Raw genomic sequence first — 21,000 nt, 5'->3', positions numbered from 1 at the left:
CTGGAAAAGGTTAAACTATAGAGACAGCAAAAAGATGAGTGATTGCCAGGGGTTAGTGGAGAGAGAAAGATGAATATGCAGAGAGAATGTTTAGGGCAGTGAAACTACCTTTTTTTTTTTTTTTTAAAGAAAAGATTTTATTTGAGAGAGCATGAGAGAGAGCACGAGCAGGAGGGAGAGGGAGAAGCAGAAGCAGACTCCCCGCTGAGCAGGGAGCCCGATGCATGACTTGATCCCAGAGTCCCAGGATCATGCATGACCTGAGCCAAAGGCAGATGCTTAACCGACTGAGCCACTCTAGGCGCCCCAGTGAAACTAAGCTGTATGGGTACTGTAATGGTAGATATATTTCATTAGACTTTTGTCCAAGCCCACAGAATGTACAACACTCAGAGTAAACCCTAATGTAAACTGTGGACTTTGGATGGTAATGATGTATCAGTATAGGTTCATTAGTTGTAATAAATGGTGGGCAATGGTGATGATGGCGAGGCTATGTATATGTATGTGTGGGTATCAAGGAGTTTATGGGGGAAATCTCTGTACTTTCTGCTCAGTATTGATGTGAACTTTCTCTAAAAAATAAACTCTATTAAAACCAAAAATAAAACCAAGACAAAAATATAGCAGTTACTCATTTACTATCCCAGTGAGCTCTCCTTGAACCCTCTTTGGCTATTGTAATTGTTGAGAGTAGACTACCCAACCTTAGGTTTTCTTAGTTCCATCTTGCTACCATGACCTAATTAGCTTGTAGCCTATAACTTTCTTTTCTTTCTTTTTTTTTAAATTTTATTTATTTATTTGAGAGAGAGAATGAGATAGAGAGAGCATGAGAGGGGGAGGGTCGAGGGAGAAGCAGACTCCCGCCGAGCAGGGAGCCCGATGCGGGACTCGATCCCGGGACTCCGGGATCATGGCCTGAGCCAACGGCAGTCGCGTAACCAACTGAGCCGCCCAGGCGCCCAGCCTCTGACTTTCATGTGCCTCTTCTACCTGACTCTCATTCTGCTTATCCTCATCCTGTAATGGACACCCCTGGTGACCTGTGACTCGTTTTCTCATTTATCACACCCATCCTGACTTATCTGCCTGCCATACCTCTTTCTCTGCAGTGTCCCTGAGGAATTGCACCACTGCTGTCTTATCAATGATAAACTGTGAGATGTTCTACTTGCTTTCACATGAACAAATGGCTGGAGATGTACATTCATTAGCTCTAAAGCAAACTGCACATCTAATCTTTTACATTGTTGTTACATTTTGAGAAGTAGAATGACCATTGTATACCATAATCTATGCATTTCAGTGCCATTTTGTGACACACTTGCTCTGTGCAATTAATGTCCTTTAATATATAGTATTTTCTTTAATTGTTGGAGGTATGCAACTTAGGACTTTCCTATGCACACTCTTATTCTGTAATTATTTTAGTCTTGTGTGTTTTATATGTACAATTATACAGTAATCTTCTAGTGGGGAGAAATGTCTTTTATATCACTGATGGTTTCTAGCACACTAAAGATAAAACAGAAATTCAAGAAAAGATGTTTGTTGACTGATTCATTAAGGTGCCTAGTAGGCATGTTAAAGTCACTGATGGTACATGTCATTCTGTCCTTGAGTTCTTAGTTTTTTTGGTGTTCTATGCATATGTTGTTTTGGGAGAATTCAAAAGTTCATAGATTTTTTTTCCATCCTGGCAAAAATTAAATAAGTGATTTAAAATTTTCTGTATTTTCTCTGGATTTCTTTCTAAATCTCTGAAAGATGTTGTCACTAATGAAGATGGGTTATCTAGACTTTTAGCATATGCATATGTATGTGTAAGGGGAGGGACAGAGATAGAGGACTGGGGAGGGCTTTTCTTTTTCTTTCTTTTTACTATGTAAGCATATGGTATTTTTCATCCACGGTTTTCAGAGTAGCATAAAGCTAAAAAATTATTTGTCCCTTTGGAACTTCAAATAGAAGGTGGGCTGTCCATGATTCTTACTTGGTTGCTCAACCCTATCTTTAGCTGGACGTGGAGCTATTTGCGTAGAGTTTTGCTCATTGGATTCTTCAGCTTGAAGACTCTTTTCTTTGATAATATCCGCATCCTTTTCAAAATTTGAGGGAGTCGTCTCCCATTTGCTGCTGAGAGGTTTCATGTCTTTAGTCTTTGTGGCCTTGATTCGAGAGTGTTTTTTCTTCTTGGGCACTGTGAGAGGTGACAGACTTTCAAGTGATCTCTGGGATACAGACTGGAGCCACTCTGGAGAGCTTACCGTAAGATTCCTTTGGCTTATAAAAGGGTGATTTCTGGGTGCTGTCCAGGATGTGCTGTATCTCTTTATATTTATGTAAGTAGCTGGCATTAGTCTAGGAAAGAAATGAAATACATGAGTTTTTGTCGTGTACCCTAGGTATTTGTAGTCCTTAGGTATTTTAGTTTAAGTCTTACTTTTAAATCCTTTGGTGAATTCATCTTCCCTTAGGACCTTTACCATTATTTCTATGAGAATGATCTATGTCTTCAATTTCTGGTCATGATTTTTCAGAACCACTCCTGAAGAGTGGTTAAAAAGGAATATCATCCTCCTGTACTTCTGAATGCCGAGAGGATATGTTTGAGATACCTGCCCTGACCCAAGCTTCCCGATACAATGGCCACTCTGGACCTCAGTGCCTTACCTATACATCTAGTTAGTAAATGTTCTCTAAAATTCCACTTTTCTCTAAAAATCTGCTTGTTTATTCTATTAGAATATACTTAGTTATATGCTATACATTTTTTTTTCTATAGTCAGTAAAAAGATCAATATGAGTCCAAGAGTTGGAAGCTGCATCTATTTCTTCCTGGAAGTGAAAAATCTCTCCGGTCCCATTTTGATCTGCATAGTCTTTCTCAAGAATTTTTATCATTAATAGATGGAATGCCAGATATGAGATTTATTGCTTAATATCTGATTTCTGACCAATGTTTGACAGAGATAAAGAGATGTAAATCATCTTGCTAATATGATATTGATTAGTATCCACCTAGACTCTATTCACTTTGGTTACGAACAGAACGGACAATTTAAGTTCCAGCCCTAAAGTTATGTTCAGCTGTTACATTCTGTAGCATGAGAATTCTGCCAGCTGTGGAAGCACTTTAAGTATTCTCTCCCTAGTCCAAATTTGGATAGATGTCTAAAATGGTTTGACAAAAGTGTGATTTTTCTCATTTTTTGGTTTATTCTCACTTTGCTCTGTAATCACTTACTATGGGTGACAGTATGTGTGCTGAGCCAGTCAGACAAAATACATAAAGCCATAAAGAAATAAGTTCGAAGAGCAAAAAAATCCACTTGATTGTACTTAAGTATATAGTGAATTAATCTGTTAAGAATGGTTTTGCTTGCCATTTTCCTATTTTTTCTTATTTCCATGTATACCTACGTAGATACTTTGGGGAAGGGTCGGCTCCAGGCACAAGGTGCCCTTCTCTGGAGACTGACTACCTCTTGATCCACAAGGGTAGGCCTTCCATCAGCCATTTGTTGTTGTTGTTTTTTTTATAGGTTTTCTTTATTTTTATTTGACACAGAGAGAGACAGACAGTGAGAGAGGGAACACAAACAGGGGGAGTGGGAGAGGCAGAAGCAGGCTTCCCACTGAGCGGGGAGCCCGATGCGGGGCTCGATCCCAGGACCCTGGGATCATGACCTGAGCCGAAGGCAGACGCTTAACCAACTGAGCCACCCAGGTGCCCCTCCATCAGCCATTTGTAACTATCTGTTTTCTACCCCCTGGCATGGTTGCCAATCAGAATCTCTTTCCCTGTAACTTAGAATCAGGAAGGAGAGGCAGTGACTCTTGTAAGTGAAAGTTCTGGAGGATGCAAATTTGTGCAGTTAAGAGGTATGAAGTTTTCTGTAGAGAGAGAAAAGCAGAAATTGAAGATGGATAAAGAGTTTGGGTGGCTTTCCATTCTCTAGTTTCAGCCCTTTTCTGAGACTTGGCTGAAATCTCTCTCCCTTTTATTTCCATAAATAGTCTTGGATTTTCTTATACTTCTTACCTCCTACCCTATCTTATATTTTTGATTAAGCTAGCTTAAATTGGTTTCTATTATTTGCGACCAAAGTGTTCTTAATTAATACAATCTATTAGCTGTCTACCCTTCCAGACTCAGGCCAGTCCACACTGAGTACATTTCTGGGTTCAAGTGTGTAAGAGATCTCTCATGAAAATGATTAAAGATCAAGCTATGTCTTGTCACCTTTGCCTAGGTCCACTGTATTTTGTTATTAGTTTCCTGATTTTTTAGTCTGCTGATATTATCATGTGTTTGATCCCTTGTTTGCCTGGGCCTATGTATGCTGTTTCTCCCATGTAAGCTGACCTATTAGATATAATTTCTTTTCTTTTTTTTATTATGTTCAGTTAGCTACTGTATAGCACATAATTAGTTTTTGATGTAGTGTTCAGTGACTGATTAGTTAAGTATAACACAATCTCTGCTAGGCACTGCCTTCCCCAGCATGATAGCTATTCCTTCTGATTAGAAACTGTCACCAATTGCCTATTCTTGTAATTTTATTGACTTTGCTGATTATACTATAAAGAAGTAGGCATTAATAAAAATTTAGGGGGAGGGCGCCTGGGTGGCTCAGATGGTTCAGCGTCTGCCTTCGGCTCAGGTCATGATCCCGGGGTCCTGGGATCGAGCCCCGCATCGGGCTCCCCGCTCGGCGGGAAGCCTGCTTCTCCCTCTGCCTCTCCCTCTCTCTGTCTCTCATGAATAAAAAAATAATCTTAAAAAAAAAAAAAAAAATTTAGGGGGAAAAAAGCATAAAGAGGAACATCATTCTCTGTCAGTGCTTTATCCAGAGAGAATCATTGTTGGGACTATGCTACCAGAGATTTTTCTAGGTGTATATGTGTTTGTGTATAAGATGCACACATTAAATAGATTTACATAGTCTATAAATGCAACCATACCAAAGTTCTGTAGTTTTTATTCACTTATACATTGTGAACAGTATCCCATGTTAATTAATCTGTACTTAATATTTCATGGCTACATAATATTTCATTTTATCGATATACTATAATTAAGCAATTTTTCTATTGTTGAATATTTAGGTTCATTTCTTTTCCTTTTTCTTTGACTCTTATAAACAATATTGAAATGAACATTGGGGTGTCTGGGGTTCAGTCAGTTAAGCGTCTGACTCTTGATTTCGGCTCGGGTCATGATCTCAGGGTCGTGGGATCGAGCCCCACATCAGCTCTGCGCTCAGGGGGGAGTCTGCTTCAGATTCTCTCTCCCTCTCCCTCTGTCTCTCCGCACCCACCCTCACTCATTCTCTCTCTAAAATAAAAATAAATCTTTAAAAAAATATAAAGAAGTAAACATCACTACAGAAACCTCTCACCTGGGTTTTTGCCCCCCTTTTTCTGAGGTTTAATTTCTTTTTCTTTTTTGAAAGAGAGGAAGAAAGAGGTGGGGGAGGGGCAGAGGGAGAAGGAGAGAGAATCTTAAGTAGGCTCCATGCTCTGCAGAGTCTGATGTGGCACTTGATCTCACAACCCTGAGATCATGACCTGAGCTAAAATCAAGAGTCAGACACTTAACAGACTGAGCCACCCAGGCGCCCCATCCCTAGGGTTAGTTTCTAAAAGTGGAATTTTTTAGTCAAAATGAACGTATGATATTGAGGATTTTTCATTTATATTGTTGGATTGCCTTCCAAAACTCTGCATCAAAAAACACCCCAAAACCAAAAGAAAAACAACTCTGTATCAGTTCATATTCCAACCATCAGTGAGTGAATCTTCCATTGAGAAGCAAAAATGAATAGTATTTCATTATTGTTTTAATTTGTACTCCTTCAGTTTAAGTGAGATTAAACATTTTAAATGTTCATTGACCAATTTTTTTCTTTTGTGAATTTCTGGTTCATAGCCTTTGCTCATTTTCCTACTGAAATATTCACAATTTTGTCATTGCTGTGTAGGTTATCTGTGAATATTAAGTTTGTTGGTCCTGTTTTTTCATTTATATTTTAAAGAGAATAAAACAGACTCTGAAAACAGAATGTCTATTGGCTGTGTGACCTTGGACAAATTACTTAATCTCTTTCTACCTCAATTTCCTTACATGTAGAATGTAAAACATTACGTACATGTGCATATAAACACAGAATCATGTCTAGCACACACAAGATACTTCATCAAGATTTGTTAATAATATTATTTTCAGCTTGCTGTTGTCTTTTAGGTATATGTGTTTCCTTTTAGTCGTAGTGACGGTTCTATTTTTTTTATCTTTAGAAGAAATCTGGTCTTATTCTTTATGCTTTCCTCTGAATATCAATAAGCTTTAGTAATTCAAGTCAATTATTTCTAATTCTGGTTGCTCCCTAGGATTATAAGGCTTAAACATCAGAAAAATCTGAAGTCAGGCTACAGTCATACTTTATTCACACATACTTTACTTAGAGATCCAAATTAACGAGTGAATTCACGCAAATAAACAATCAAATAAGGCCTGATAACCTACTCCCTTCATATATACAGTGTTTTCTGAATGGTTTTGGTTTTTGCTCCTTTGTCAAATGTGGTGTAGCTGCCACCATTTTTAAGAGCATATGTTTGTTTCTTACGATAATGAATTAATAAGCATTGCTTCCTTATAAAAATGTATTAAATAGCTGAGAATGACAAAATCGTATTGACTTACTGATGTTGAATTTGGAAGTTGGTTCTTGGGTTGAATATTTGTTTCATCTGAGGGGTTTGCACATTTTTAGTACTTTCCATGATAGGGAGCAGATACTGCAATATTTCTTGAGTTTGAGCTATTCTTTTATCCCTGTAGATTCTTTTTTCATCATCTGTCCAATTTATGCCAGTCTTCTTGCTCTGGAAAGAAGTACATTCTTTCATTTTGCTTTTAAGGTTCTGATGCAGATCTGGGGAGCAACCACAAATACATGTATAGATATGTGAACTGAATTGACTCAATAATTATTTATTGAACATGATGTGCCAAGGATCTATCTAAAAATTCTTATCCATTTGAAGCTTATACTTTAATTACAGAGTCAGAAAATAGCAAATAAGTAACATATATAATATGTCAGATAGTGATAAAGTTTACAGGCTAAAATAAAGCTGGGGAGGGGAATAAAGAATTTGGGGGGAAGGGGTTGATTTCTGTTTTTTAATTTTTTTTAAAAGATTTGTTTATTTGACAGAGATAGAAAGAGCACAAGTAGGCAGAGAGGCAGGGAGAGGGAGAGGTAGGTCTCCGCTGGGAGCCCAATGCGGAACTCGATCCCAGGACCCTGGGATCATGACCTGAGCTGAAGGCAGCCGCTTAACCAACTCAGCCCCCACAAGGCGCCCTTGATTTCTGTTTTTTTTTTAAAGGTGTTCAGGGAAGGCCTCCCTGTGAAGCTGACATGTCAAAGGAGTTAGGGAGTGAGTCAAGCAGATACCAGAGGAAAAGAGCATTCTAGGCAAGAAAAATAGTAAATGCAAAGGCCCTGAACTAGGAGCATGGTAGTGTGTTGAAGGGTCACCAAGATGGCACAAGTGGCTAAAGCAGATTGCATTAAGGGGAAAGAGCTAAGACAGCAGCTCAGCTAAGTGACTTGGACTGAGTTCACACGGTGCCTCACAGGCCATTGTAAAGACTGATGTTACTGAGTGTGAAACGGGGAGCTACAGAAAGGTTTTGAGCAGAGGAGTATCACCATCCGAGATTTGTTTGAGCAGGACCCTGCTGTTATATAACCCTGTATTTTGAGATTTTACTAATGAATTAGTGTGGGATGTGAGAAGAAAGGAATCAGTGGTGACCGCAAAGCTTCTGATCTTGGGAAACAGAAGGATGGAGATACAGGAAAGACCATGGGAAGGGCATGCTGGAAATCCCTTCTTTACTACAGGATATGAAGGAATTATTGTTTATTTTGTTAATTGTGATAATTATTATAATAACATTTTTAAAAAGTGTTTATCTTCCCCTTCCATTAGTAAGGCTACTATTAAAAAAAAACCACTCAGAAAATAAGTGTTGATAAGGATGTGGAGAAATTAGAACCCTGGCATACTGTTGCTGGGAATGTAAAATGGTGCAGTCACTATGAAGAAAAGTATGGTAGATCCTCAAAATATTGAAAATAGAATTACTCTATGAGCCAGCAATTCTATGTCTGGGTATATGCCCCAAAGAGTTGAAAGCAGAGTTTCAAAGAGTTATTTGTATATGATCATAGAAGCAGCATTATTCAATTCACAGTAGCCAAAAAGGTAGAAGGAACCCAAGTGCCTATTGATGGATGAATGGATAGACAACAGGTGGTAGATACATACAATGGAGTATCACTCAGCCTTAACAAGGAAGGAAATTCTGACACCTCCTACACCATGGATGAAACTTGAGGATATTATGTTCAATGAAATAGACCAGTCACAAAAAGACAAATAATGTATTTGTCTTCCAAATATTTGATTCCACTTATATGAGGTACTTAGAATAGTCAAAGTCAGATTCAAAGTAGGATAGTTGCCAGGAGCTGGGAGGAGGGAGGAATAGGGAGTTGTTTAATGCGTATCGAGTTTCAGTTTTGTAAGATGAAAAGAATTTTGGAGATTGTGTACATGACAAGGTGAACATACCTAACAATACCTGAACTTTACACTAAAAAATAGTTAAGATGGTAAATTTTATTTCATGTGTATTTTGACACAATTCTTAAAAATCCAATAGAAGAGAGATGAGGGATAAAAAGAAACTCCAAGTAAAGCCTGAAGGAAGGCTAGTAGACATTTTAAAGGATGTGGCAGGATTACTTATAATTATAATGCCTAAGGTGGTATGCAGACAACATAAGAAAAAGTAGAATACACTTAGAATAAAAGCATTAAATACACTATGCTTTATAAAAAGAAAAGTTAGAGATATACTGTTCATTGCCCATAAACTATTTATGGGCAAAATGATATGATTTGGTGAATGTGATTTTAATACTTTAGTAAAAAAAAATGGGAATGTAGATGAAAGAATAGCAGGATGCTGATAACTATTAAGGGTGGGTCCTAGGACCCAGTGGATTCATTATCATATTCTCTCTACTCTTGTTTATGTTTGAATTTTCCACAGTAAGGCTTTTAAAAAAAGGAATTGTCCATTATTAAAAGTGAATGTTGACTATATTTTGAGAAAGTAAGAAAGAGTGTAGTAATTAGAATCATGTTACTGAGGAAATCGATAGGCAGGAGAACTAGGGCATCACTGATAGTTGGGAGAGTACACATTTGGACTTCATTTTTAAAAATTTCAATATCCCTCCAAAAAAGAGATTAGTATAAGAAACTCCCTCTTAAACCCATCACTCAGTTTCAATAACTGGATTTCTTTTTGCTCCTATGATGATCATTATTTAGAACCCATCACTGGCACGAGGTGAAGTGGTTATTGGTAGCTAATATAAACAACCTGTGCAGGTCAAGCATGTTCTAAGGAGACTTAGTGATGCCTGGAATGTCATGACTCACTTTTGGGCGCTGGTGGTCTAGCTAAATAGAAGACTGGATACTGCAAGAGTACTGGGTTTGTGTTTACCAAATCCAAAGAAGAAATGACTTAGATAGAAACCTGTCTGCCAGGATTTATTACTCTTCCCCTACTCTCCTCAGTTGAATTTCTGTATTTGTGCCGTAGCTCATCAGTAAATATAAACTCTTCCAGAACTGAAGAAGTCTGACTGGACCTCTAATCTCTGACAGAATCCATCTCATTTCCTACTTGATAAGTTCAGTAATGGGAAAGGACAATTTATTCTGTAATAAATTGAGCGATAACGAAGCTAGGACATTTTAGAGGAAAATGTATAGCCCTAAATGCATATGTTGTAAAAAAAAAAAGGGGGGGGGACAACACAATAAGAAAAGATAGCTCCTTCTGAAGTGACTTCAGGTAAAAAGAAATTGTAGAGTTTTCATTAGTATGTCATCAAGATTCACCAGGACATATGCCTGTGAGATAATGTAATCAAGGGGTGCCTGGGTGGCTCAGTCAGTTAAGTGTCTGCCTTCGGCTCAAGTCATGATCTTGGGGTCCTGGGATCGAGTCCCGCATCGGGCTCCCTGCTCAGCGGAGAGCCTGTTTCTACCTCTCCTGCTCCTCCCTGCTTGTGCTCTCTCTTTCTCTGTCAAATAAATAAAATCTTTTTTAAAAAATAATGTAGTCAAGAATCTGAGAATCTCAGCTCAGGAAAGGTTGAATAAGGTTGAGAAACAGAATTTTTAGTAGCTGTGGTGGACACTGAAAAAAAAATCTCCCTTTTCAACAGAATTCCATGAAGACTGTCTCCAATCTCCTATTTTAAAATACACTTTAATTAGATTTGTACCTCTGTCATTCTACTGAAATTTCTGACCCAGATTCTGAATAAAACCTCCATGTTGTAAAACCGAATAGTAAATCCACATCACTTATCAGAAGCATTAGACTTAGTTGATTATTCCCTCCCCCTTGCTACACCTTCTTACTTAACTTCTAGGACAACAATCCTCTTGGTTTTCCTCCTGACCCACAAGGTGCTCCTTATGTTTCTTTGTTGGTTCTTATTCTTTTCCTGATCCATCAGTACTGGAAATCCCAAGGATTTGCTCAACCCTCTTCTATATCCATCCTCACTTAGGAGTCTCATCCAGGTTCATGCCCTAAAATCCTGTCTTTATCTGAAAATACCTAAATGTATATCCAGCTCAGACCTCTTCCTTGAACTCCAGACTCCTATATCCAACTGCTAATTCAGTACCTCTGCTTCAGTGTCTGAAAGGCATTTCAAAAACAAGTCTAAACGGAATTGCTGCTGGGCCCTCAGTCTTTACCGTCCAGCAGAGGATAACCCCACCTAGCTAGTCGGCCCTCAGTCTTTACCGTCCAGCAGAGGATAACCCCACCTAGCTAGTCGGCCCTCAGTCTTTACCGTCCAGCAGAGGATAACCCCACCTAGCTAGTCGGCCCTCAGTCTTTACCGTCCAGCAGAGGATAACCCCACCTAGCTAGTCGGCCCTCAGTCTTTACCATCCAGCAGAGGATAACCCCACCTAGCTAGTTGCTCTGGAAACTAAAACTCTGGTAATTCAACGGTTGTAAACAATTGTGAAACCATCACCACATTCAAGATCTAGAAAAGATCATCCCTAAGAGATTCCTTGTGTTCCTTTCTAGTCCATTCTTCCCTTCATCTCCTACTCTATCCCTTCTTCCTCCAGGAAAACTTTATCTTTTTTTTTTGTCTCTATGAATTAGTTTGCATTTCATATACATGAGATTTCGTACAGCATTTACTTTTCTGTGTCTGACTTCTTGTACTCAGCACAATGATTTTGAGATTCATCCATGTCATGTGTATCATTTCATTTCTTTTTTATTCTGTGGTATGGAGAAGGCATCAATGATAAGGTATTGGGAATAAGGCAATTAAATAGATTTTTTCAAAGCTATATTAAACTTTTTTTTCTGTATTACATTCATATAGAAATTAAATAAGGCAAGTATTTTTCAGAATCAGGAATAAAATGGCTATTAATCCTCTCTGTTCCAAATTTCATAGGATTTATTAATGATGACATAGTGAAAGCAATCTTTGTATTTCTTAAAATCCTAAGCAAACAAACCACCTTCTGTTGGCAGCCTTGTCTTCTCAGTCCAACTGGGAGTCTGTGTGCTCATAGGACACTTGAAGGATGTCACTTTGAAACAGTTTCCATACAAATCAGTGCTCTTGGGCTGAATTATTTCGTGGATTGGCTTCTCACCGGTTTCTGACAGCTGTCTTTGTTGGTCTTTGCTGAGCCTCTGAATCCTATTTTGGGAGCTGAAAGAAATTGGGTACTTTCAGTGTCAACGGTGAACTATCTATCTAATCGAGAGTAATGTAATGTCATGTTATATTTGTATATTACACCTACAGTATGTAAAGGAGACTTACAGATATTGTCTTACTTGGGCATCTTACCAGTCCTATGATTTTAGGCAGGACGGCCAATGTTATCCCTATCTTACATCAGAGAGGGAGTGTTAAGGAATCAGAAGGGTTAAGCTATTTGCTCAAGATCACGCAGCTAATAAGAGAGAGGGGCAGGTCTAGAATTCACATCTTGTAACTCCAGTACTTGTTCTACTTTCTCTTATTTTGATATCTCATTTGATGTCTTTCCATAGATATGATAAGTCATATATTTTTAAAAATTGTCTTAGTTTGATCAATTCTAGATTCAAGTACAGGCATGCCCAAAGATGGTTTCTTACCTATTTTGTAGGTTTTGGGGGCAGGAGAGTCTGCATATTTGCACAGAACCCATTATATTGAGTAGAAACCAAGTTCTTAGAAGAGCCATGGAAGGAAGAAAGCACATAACATGTTTCCTCTGTTGAACAAATTCAGTCTACCCTCAGATACTTACTGTTTCATGGTTCAGATGGTTGTTCATGTCATTATTCCTAAGAACAGGAAAACTTGCCAAGGGGTCTAGTGATATAATAATTACTGGTTTAGACAAAACTACCAAGTTTATCTATGTTATCCCTGAATTCATTTTCTATTCTTCCAGTTTTTAGGTACTACTATTAGCCCTATATGACCAATGCTCCAATTGCTATTACAGCTCGTAATTTGATAGTCATCCATTCTAAAGTGCTAAATAATTATGATAGCAATATTTTTTTTAAAAAGAGAAACTCAGATAATGCAGTGACAAATGCATAGAAATAAATGTATAATTGTAGATTTCAAGGCATCCATTGGGGATAGTTTGGGAATACTGAAATCTCAGTATCTTTCAAAATGCATCAGATAAGCACTGCTATGTATAACCTTGGCCTAGTCTCAGATACTATGGAGAATATAAGGAGACGTCAATTGGCAATTGTTATAAAAAAAAGCTACTTTTTCCTGTTGCTTTAATTCAAAATCAAAATCATAGAAGCCAGAGGAGAAGAAATAAGGTAGTCAGGTAGAAGAAATCTAGTTCTCCTACCTCAAATATCTTTTTAGAAGCCAAGCAGGAACTCGTCCAGGTATTTTCACTAAAAAGAGAATATACCATAAAATTTCTGCACAGAGATTTTTTTTTAAGATTAACGAAACTTAGTATTTTTACTTCTTGACAATTACCTCATTCATACATTGAGTGGCTAGCTTAACTGAGCTTATCTTCAATTAATCTGCCATTGTTTTACTCAGACATAAAGTGTATTAGTACTTATTTCCCCTAGAAGCCTTTTTAAGCTGTTTCAAAAGAATAGCAAACAGTAGGAATACCTATCCAATAACTGTCAAACAATTCAGAACTGAAAATATGTTAGATCTGTGAAGGATATCTACATGTACAGTAAGGTGACTGTTTAGAGAGCCCATTTAGGACATAGACATGCTAGACCCAAAAAATAGTATAATATATAACAGATAGACATGTATTATGACTTTATTTTTATTTTTTAAAGATTTAATATATTTATTTGACACAGAGAGACAGCGAGAGAGGGAACACAAGCAAGGGGAGTGGGAGAGGGAGAAGCAGGCTTCCCGCCGAGCAGGGAGCCTGATGCAGGGCTCGCTCCCAGGACCCTGGGATCATGACCTGAGCTGAAGGCAGATGCCTAATGACTGAGCCACCCAGGTGCCCCACATGTATTATGATTTTAACATTAAATTTTTAAAAGTATTTAAAATGACATTCTGTATTTGATTTGTTACATAAACGCTATTATTTGAGCAAAACAATAGGACCAGTTAACAGTGGCAATTACTAGTAACTTACAGAACACATTAAATTGTACGTGTGAGAATAATAGAACAGTATTTTTGTTTCTCTCCTCTGATACAGATTTTAACTCCTTATTGGATATTTAAATTTTATAATCCATATTGTGCATTTTTAAGACACATAAATATAAGACTTTTAAAAGCTAAAGTAAATATAACGGAGCTAAGAGATACTTCCTATATTTAAAAAAAATTAACAATGATGGGTTTATGTCCCATGATAAAGTAGGATATTTTTGCACTTTGTGTTTCCTTTTCTGATAATACTTCTCTGAACTGCCTGTACCTTTTGGATGTTCCTCTTTTACATAGTGGTAACACTGCCACGTTCAGAGACCTGACTTGCTGGTCTCCTTTAATCAAGCCCACTTTTACACTGGTCCCTGGTGGCGGTCCGGTGCAATGACATCGAGTTAGAGATACCATCAACAGACGGATCCCAGCATGGAGTACGATTTTACTTACTAGCAGCAGCAGGTGTTTGGACTTGTAAGGAATTAGTTTCTATCTCTCTAAAAATGTCCAAGCTTACTTTTAGTAGACTAGCTTTTTGGCATTCAGGCCACCTGCATCTTTAAATTCATCGTGTAGGCTATGCATATCTGAAATGTCCATTGTTTTTAGACCCTTTGAAGGACAAGTTTTACACGCTATGTAAAACTTCTTTCTCGGGGAAAATGTTTATAAAGCAAAGAGGTAATCTGAAGGTGGATTTCAAATAAATTACAGTTTTTCATGGCTGTTTGATTTGGCTGCCCCTGTCTGGTGACATATCTTTGAGTTTTGAGGCAGTCTTTCTTCTCCCTAAAAGTCATTTTTTTTCCCACTGTGTGAGTTTTTGACATAACTTACATACAATACCAAAGAGTTCAGGTGCAATGAATCCTTTTCTACAGTCCTTGGTGCTTCTTCAGAGATCTTCAAACAGTTTTGGAGAAACAGCATATAAATTATTTCACTGTGGTGCTTCCCTATATTCTAATCTTCAAACTCTTCCCAAATTACGGGACGTTTTTCTTGTCCCACATGTTGAAAATGTGATTTAATGGCAGACTAACATTTTGATGGCTTGCCTATAGCTGGCAACAACGATAGACATCTCGTAGGCCCAGGTCTAAGGAAGCAATCTTCTTCCTTTCTATAAAGTCAAAAATTTCATTAAGTGTTTCTGCAAATTTTGAGGAAACTAAAAAGTGACCAGAAATTTTCATTATGAAAGTCTCAATATCACAGGATAGCAAATCACACTATTTTTAAAAATTAATTAATTTAAAAAATTTTAAATTAACATATATTATTTGTTTCAGGGTCTGTTACAGGTCTGTGATTCATCAGTCTTACACAATTCACAGCACTTACCATAGTACGTACCCTCCCCAATGTCCATCATCCGGCCACCCCATCCCTCCCACCCCCCTCCACTCCAGCAGCCCTCAGTTTGTTTCCTGAGATTAAGAGTCTCTTATGGTTTGCCTCCCTCTCTGGTTTCATCTTGTTTCATTTTTCCCCTCCCTTCCCCTATGACCCTTTGTCTTGTTTCTCAAATTCCTCATATCAGTGAGATCATATGATACTTGTCTTTCTCTGATTGACTTATTTTGCTTAGCATAATACCCTCTAGTTCCATCCACATTGTTGCAAATGGCAAGATTTCATTTTCTTGATGGCTGCATAATATTCCATTGTGTATGTGTGTGTGTATACACACACATACATCTTTATCCATTCATCTGTTGATGGACATCTAGGCTCTTTCGATAGTTTGGCTACTGTGGACATTGCTGTTATAAACATTGGGGGTGCATGTGCCCCTTCGGATCCCTACATTTGTATCTTTGGGGTAAATACCCTGTAGTGCAATGGCTGGATTGTAGGGTAGCTCTATTTTCAACTTTTTGAGGAACCTCCATACTGTTTTCCAGAGTGGCTGCACCAGCTTGCATTCCCACCAACAGTGTAGGAGGGTTCCCCTTGTTCTGCATCCTCACCAACATCTGTCGTTTCCTGACTTGTTAATTTTAGCCATTCTGACTGGTGCAAGTCACACTATTTTTTAGTACAAGGTGTGAAGACATGTAGCTGGTAAGATCTTTTCCTTTTCTTTGATAGAAGTTTATAGACGGAATGAAATGTGCCAAATTTTACCTTTTCACTGCCAACTATGCAGATACACGAGCAAAGTACAGTTTATATTTGGACAACACATTAACAATACAAATATTTGTTTTCCGTGGTTCTGTTCTTTTTCCTCTCCTCCTGGCATCCCAATTGTGTATATATTACATCTTCTAAAATTGTCCCACAGACGTTTGATATTGTTTGTTTTCCTCCTTCTTGTTCTTTGCATTTCAGTTTGGGAAGCTGGTCTTACCTATCCTTAAACTCACTGATTCTTTCCTTGACCACTTCTAGTTTACTACTGATGAGGTATCAAAGGTATTCTTCATTTCTGTTAAGTGTTTTTGGTTTTTAGCATTTTGTTTCGATTCTTTCTTAAATGCTTCCAGATCTTTGCTGATATTGCCCACTGTTTTTCCATGTTGGTTACTTGTCCCATTAGGGCGCTTAACATATTAATCATAGTTCTTTTTCTTTTTAAAAATTTTGTTTTTAATTCCAGCATAATTAACATACAGGTTATATTGGTTTCAGGTGTACAAATAGTAATTCAGCAGTTGTATACATTACTAAGTACTCCTCATGATAAGTATACTCTTAATCTCACCTGTTTGGCCCATTCCCCTACCCAACCTCCCCTCTGGTAAGCACCAGTTCTCTATATTTAAGAGTTTGTGTTATCTCTTTGTTCATTTGTTTCTTAAATTCCACGTTAGTGAAATCACATAGTATTTGTCTTTCTCTGACTTATTTCGCTTAGCATTATACCTCTACCTCCATCCATGTTGTTGCAAATGGCAAGATTTCATTCTTTTTTATGGTTAATATTCCATTATGCATATATGCCACATCTTCTGTATCCATTCATCTACGAAGAATGCTTGGATTGCTTCCATATCTTGCCTATTGTAAATAATGCTGCAATAAACATTGGGGTGCATAGATCTTTTTGAATTAGTGTTCTTGTATTCTTTGGGTAAATAGCCAGTAGTGAAGTTACTGGAACACATGGTAATTCTTTTTAATTTTTTGAGGATCTCCATACTATTTTCTGCCGTGGCCACACCAGCTTGCATTCCCACCAACAGTGCATGAGGGTGCACTGCTTTCTCCACATTCTTGCCAACACCTGTTGTTTCTTACATTGTTGATTTTAGCCATTCTGACAACTGTGAGGTGATCTCTCATTGTGGTTTTAAGTTGCATTTTCCTGATGATGAGTGATGTTGAGCATCTTTTCATGTGTCAGTGGCCATCTTGTATGTCTTTGGAGAAATGTCTGTTTATATCTTCTGCCCATTTTTAATTGGATTATTTGTTTTTTTGGGTGTTGAGTTGTATCAGTTCTTTATATATTCTAGATACTAACCGTTTATCAGCCATGTCATTTGCAAATATCTTCTCCCATTTGGTAGGTTGTCTTTTAGTTTTGCAGATTGTTTCCTTTGCTGTACAAATGTTTTTTATTTTGATGTAGTCTCAGTAGTTTATTTTGCTTTTGTTTCCTTTGCCTTAGGAGGCCTATCTAGCAAAATGTTGCCACAGCCAATGCCTGTGCTCTTTTAGTGTAGGCTTTTTATGGTTTCAGGTCTCACATTTAAGTCCTTAATCCATTTTGAGTTTATTTTCCTGTATGGTGTAAGAAAGTGGTCCAGTTTCATTCTTTTGCCTGTAGCTGTCAACTTTTCTCCTCACCAGTTGTTGAAGAGACTGTCTTTTTCTCATTGCATATTCTTGCCTCCTTTGTCAAAGATTAACTGACCAAAGAATTGGGGGTTTATTTCAGGGCTCTCTATTCTGATCTGTATGTCTGTTTTTGTGCCGGTATTGTACTGTTTTGATTCCTAGAGTTTTGTAGCATATCTTGAAGTCTGGGATTGTGATACCTCTACTTTTGTTCTTCTTTTTCAAGATTACTTTGGCTATTCAGGGTCTTTTGTGGTTCACAGATTTTAGTGTTATTTGATCTAGTTCTATAAAAAAATGCTGTTAGTATTTTGATAGGGATTACATCAAATCGGTAGATTGCTTTGGGTAGTATGGACATTTTAACCATATTTTCTCTTCCAATCCATGAGCATGGAATATCTTTCCATTTGTGTTTTCAATTTCTTTCATCAGTGTTTAATAATTTTCAGGATACAGGTCTTTTACCTCCTTGGTTAAGCTTATTCCTAGGCTTTCTATTATTTTTGGTGAAATTGTAAGTGGGATTGTTTTAATTTCTCTTTTTATTATTAGTGTATAGAAATGCAACAAATTTCTGTATATTGATTTTGTATGCTGTGACCTTACTGAATTCACTAATCAGTTTTAGCAGTTTTTTGGTGGAGTCTTTAAGGGTCTTCTATATATAGTATCATGTCATTTGCAAATAGTGAAAGTTTTATTTCTTCCTTACAAATTTGGATGCTTTTTACTTCTTTTTGTTGTCTGATTGCTAGGACTTCCAGTATTATGTTGAATAAAAGTGATATGAATGGACATCCTTGTCTTGTTCCTGATCTTAGGGGAAAAGCTCTCAGTTTTTCACCATTAAATATGATGTTAGCTGTGGGTTTTTAAATATATGGCCTTTATTATGTTGAGGTATGTTTCCTCTAACCTTACTTTGTTGAAGGCTTTTATCATGAATGGATGTTGTACTTTGTCAAATGTGTATTCCACTGTTTTAGGATGCAATGTTCTGCATATATCTGTTACATCCATCTGGTCCAATGTGTCACTCAAAGCCACTGTGTTTTTGTTGATTTTCTGTTTGAATGATCTATCCATTGATGTAAGTGGGTGTTCAAGCCCCCCACTATTATTGTATTACTGTTGATTACTTTGTTACTAGCTGCTTTGTGTATTTGGGTAATCCCATGTTGTGTGTGTAACTATTTATAAATGTTATAACTTCTTGTTGGACTGTTCCCTTGATGATTATGTAGTGTCCTTCTTTGTCTCTTGCTACAGTCTTTGTTTTGAAGTCCATTTTTTCTGATGTAAGTATTGCTACCCAGCTTTTTCACTTCATTTGCATGATAAATGTCTTTCCATTCCTTCGCTTTCAATGTGCACACGTCTTTAGGTCTAAATGAGTCTCTTGTAGGCAGCATATAGATGGGTCTTCTTTTTTATTCATTCTGACACCCTATGTCTTTTGATTGGAGCAATAGTCCATTTACACTCAAAGTGATTATTGATAGGTATGTACTTGTAGCCATTTTGTTACTTGTTTTATGGTTGATTTTGTAGTTCTTCTCTGTTCCTTTCTTATCTTACTCTCCTCTCACATGGTTTGCTGGCTTTCTTTAGTGACATACCTGGATTCCATTCTCTTTATTTTTTGTATTATCACTGATTTTTTTATTTGTGGTTACCGTTAGTTTTGTATAAAACATCTTATATATATATAGCAGTCTATATTAAATTGACGGTTGCTTAATTATGAACTCATTCTTTACTCCTCTCCCCCCATTTTAGGTATATGGTGTCATATTTTACATTCTTTTATTTCGTGAAATCCTTGACTGATTTTTATAGATACAATTTTATTGCTTTTGTGCTTCCTACTTTTTTTACTCCTGCTTATGGTCTTTCCTTTCCCTCAAAGACTCCCCTTTAACATTTCTTGTAAGGCTGGCTTTGGGGTCATGTATTCCTTTAACTTTTATTTGGGAAACTCTTTCTCTCTCCCTCTATTCTGAATGATGGCCTTGCTGGGTAGGGTATTATTGGCTGCCAGAGTATTATTTTTTTCCTCTTAGCACTTTGAATATATCATGACAATCTCTTCTGGCCTGCAAAATTTCTGCTGAAAAATCAGCTGATAGCCTTATGGGGTTTCCTTTGTATGTAACTGTTTTCTTTTTTCTAGCTACTTTTAAAATTCTCTTGTTACCACTGCTTTTTTCAGTTTTAATTACTGTGTCTCTTGGTGTGAACCTCCTTGGGTTGATTTTGCTGGGGTCTTTCTGTGCCTCCTGGACCTGGATTTCTGTTTCCTTCCCCAGATTTGGGAAGTTTTCAGCTATTTCTTCAAATATATTTTCTCCCATTTCTCACTCTTCTCCTTCATGGATCCTTATAAAGCAAATGTCATTATACCTGATGGTGTCACTGAGTTCTCAGTCTAATTTCAATTTTTATTATGTTTTTCTCTCCTGTTCAGCTTGACTGCTTTCCATTACTGTTCTCCAGGTTACTGATCTGTTCTTTTTCCTCTAGTCTAGTATTTATTCCAACTACATGACCCCAATAAGTATTTTTAATTTCAGTTACTGAGTTCTTCATCTCTGATTGGTTTTCTGTCTCTTTGTTGAGGGTATCACTGAGGTCCTCCATTCTTTCCATAAGTCCAATGAGTATCTTTGTGATTACATTACTTTAAATTCTCTATCAAGCATTTACTTATCTCCATTTTGTTTAGTTCTCTTGCTGTGATTTTGTCCTTTTCTTTCATTTGGAACATATTTCTCAGTGTCTGTTTCTAGGTGTTAGGAAAGTCAGCTACGTCTCCTGTTCTTCAAAGTAGTGGCCTATGAAGAAGAGGTTCTGTGGTGCCCTGTAATGTAATGTCCCCTGTTCACCAGAACCTGGTACTTAAGGGGTGTCTCATCTCTTGTATTTTGTGCACCCTACTATTATGGTTGAGCCACTTTTGCCTCCAGTCCAGTCACCTGCATTGTCTTTTTGCCTGTTGTGGGTAGGGTTTTGATCCTGTCTTGTTAGTGTGCTAGTCTGGGACTGCTTTGGGCTTGAGTTGGAGTCATACCAGGCATTTGCCAGAGATACTATAGCACCAAACTGCTGGACACTTATCCTGTGTTGTCGTCTGAGAAGCTCTGGTTGGTGGGTGGGGCCTGTTGTCAGACTACATGTCTGCCCCAGCCCACTGCTAGGGCTGCAGGTGGACTGGTGTGTGTGGGAGTCACTTTGGAGTGGTGCTGCTCTCTGTCGTAGCTGCATGTACCCTCTCAGGCCTGTGGAACTGCGTTAGGTGGGTTCCTGCCAATGGGATATTGGAGGGGCAGTTCATGTGGTGTTACCAGGGTTTGTGCAGGTCTGCTGTGGG

The 21,000-nt window shown here is 37.7% G+C and overlaps 1 protein-coding gene and 1 long non-coding RNA gene across 2 annotated transcripts in view; one reads left to right on the top strand and one right to left on the bottom strand.

Moving 5' to 3' along the window:
- Nucleotides 1-21,000, top strand: part of LOC148162543 (uncharacterized) — a 62,709-nt gene that overhangs the window by 16,896 nt on the left and 24,813 nt on the right. The gene's annotated exons all lie outside the window — the stretch shown is intronic.
- The window catches only part of AGBL3 (AGBL carboxypeptidase 3), a 58,467-nt gene continuing 39,365 nt past the window's right edge, over nucleotides 1,899-21,000 (bottom strand). The window contains exons 15-18 of the mRNA XM_088018518.1: nucleotides 13,036-13,084; nucleotides 11,677-11,873; nucleotides 6,716-6,947; nucleotides 1,899-2,364 (exon numbers count right to left, since the gene is read on the bottom strand). Of these exons, the coding sequence (XP_087874644.1) occupies nucleotides 1,944-2,364; nucleotides 6,716-6,947; nucleotides 11,677-11,873; nucleotides 13,036-13,084 (899 nt within the window). The 3' untranslated portion in view covers nucleotides 1,899-1,943. The remainder of the gene's footprint in view (nucleotides 2,365-6,715; nucleotides 6,948-11,676; nucleotides 11,874-13,035; nucleotides 13,085-21,000) is intronic.

This window comes from Eumetopias jubatus, unplaced genomic scaffold (genome assembly GCF_037043125.1).
Source record: "Eumetopias jubatus isolate StellerSeaLion01/CBP00866 unplaced genomic scaffold, mEumJub1_p1.0 scaffold_14, whole genome shotgun sequence".
NCBI classification, from domain to species: Eukaryota; Metazoa; Chordata; class Mammalia; order Carnivora; family Otariidae; genus Eumetopias; species Eumetopias jubatus.
Note: the sequence above shows the minus strand (reverse complement) of the source record. Positions and strands in the feature narration are given on the sequence as shown.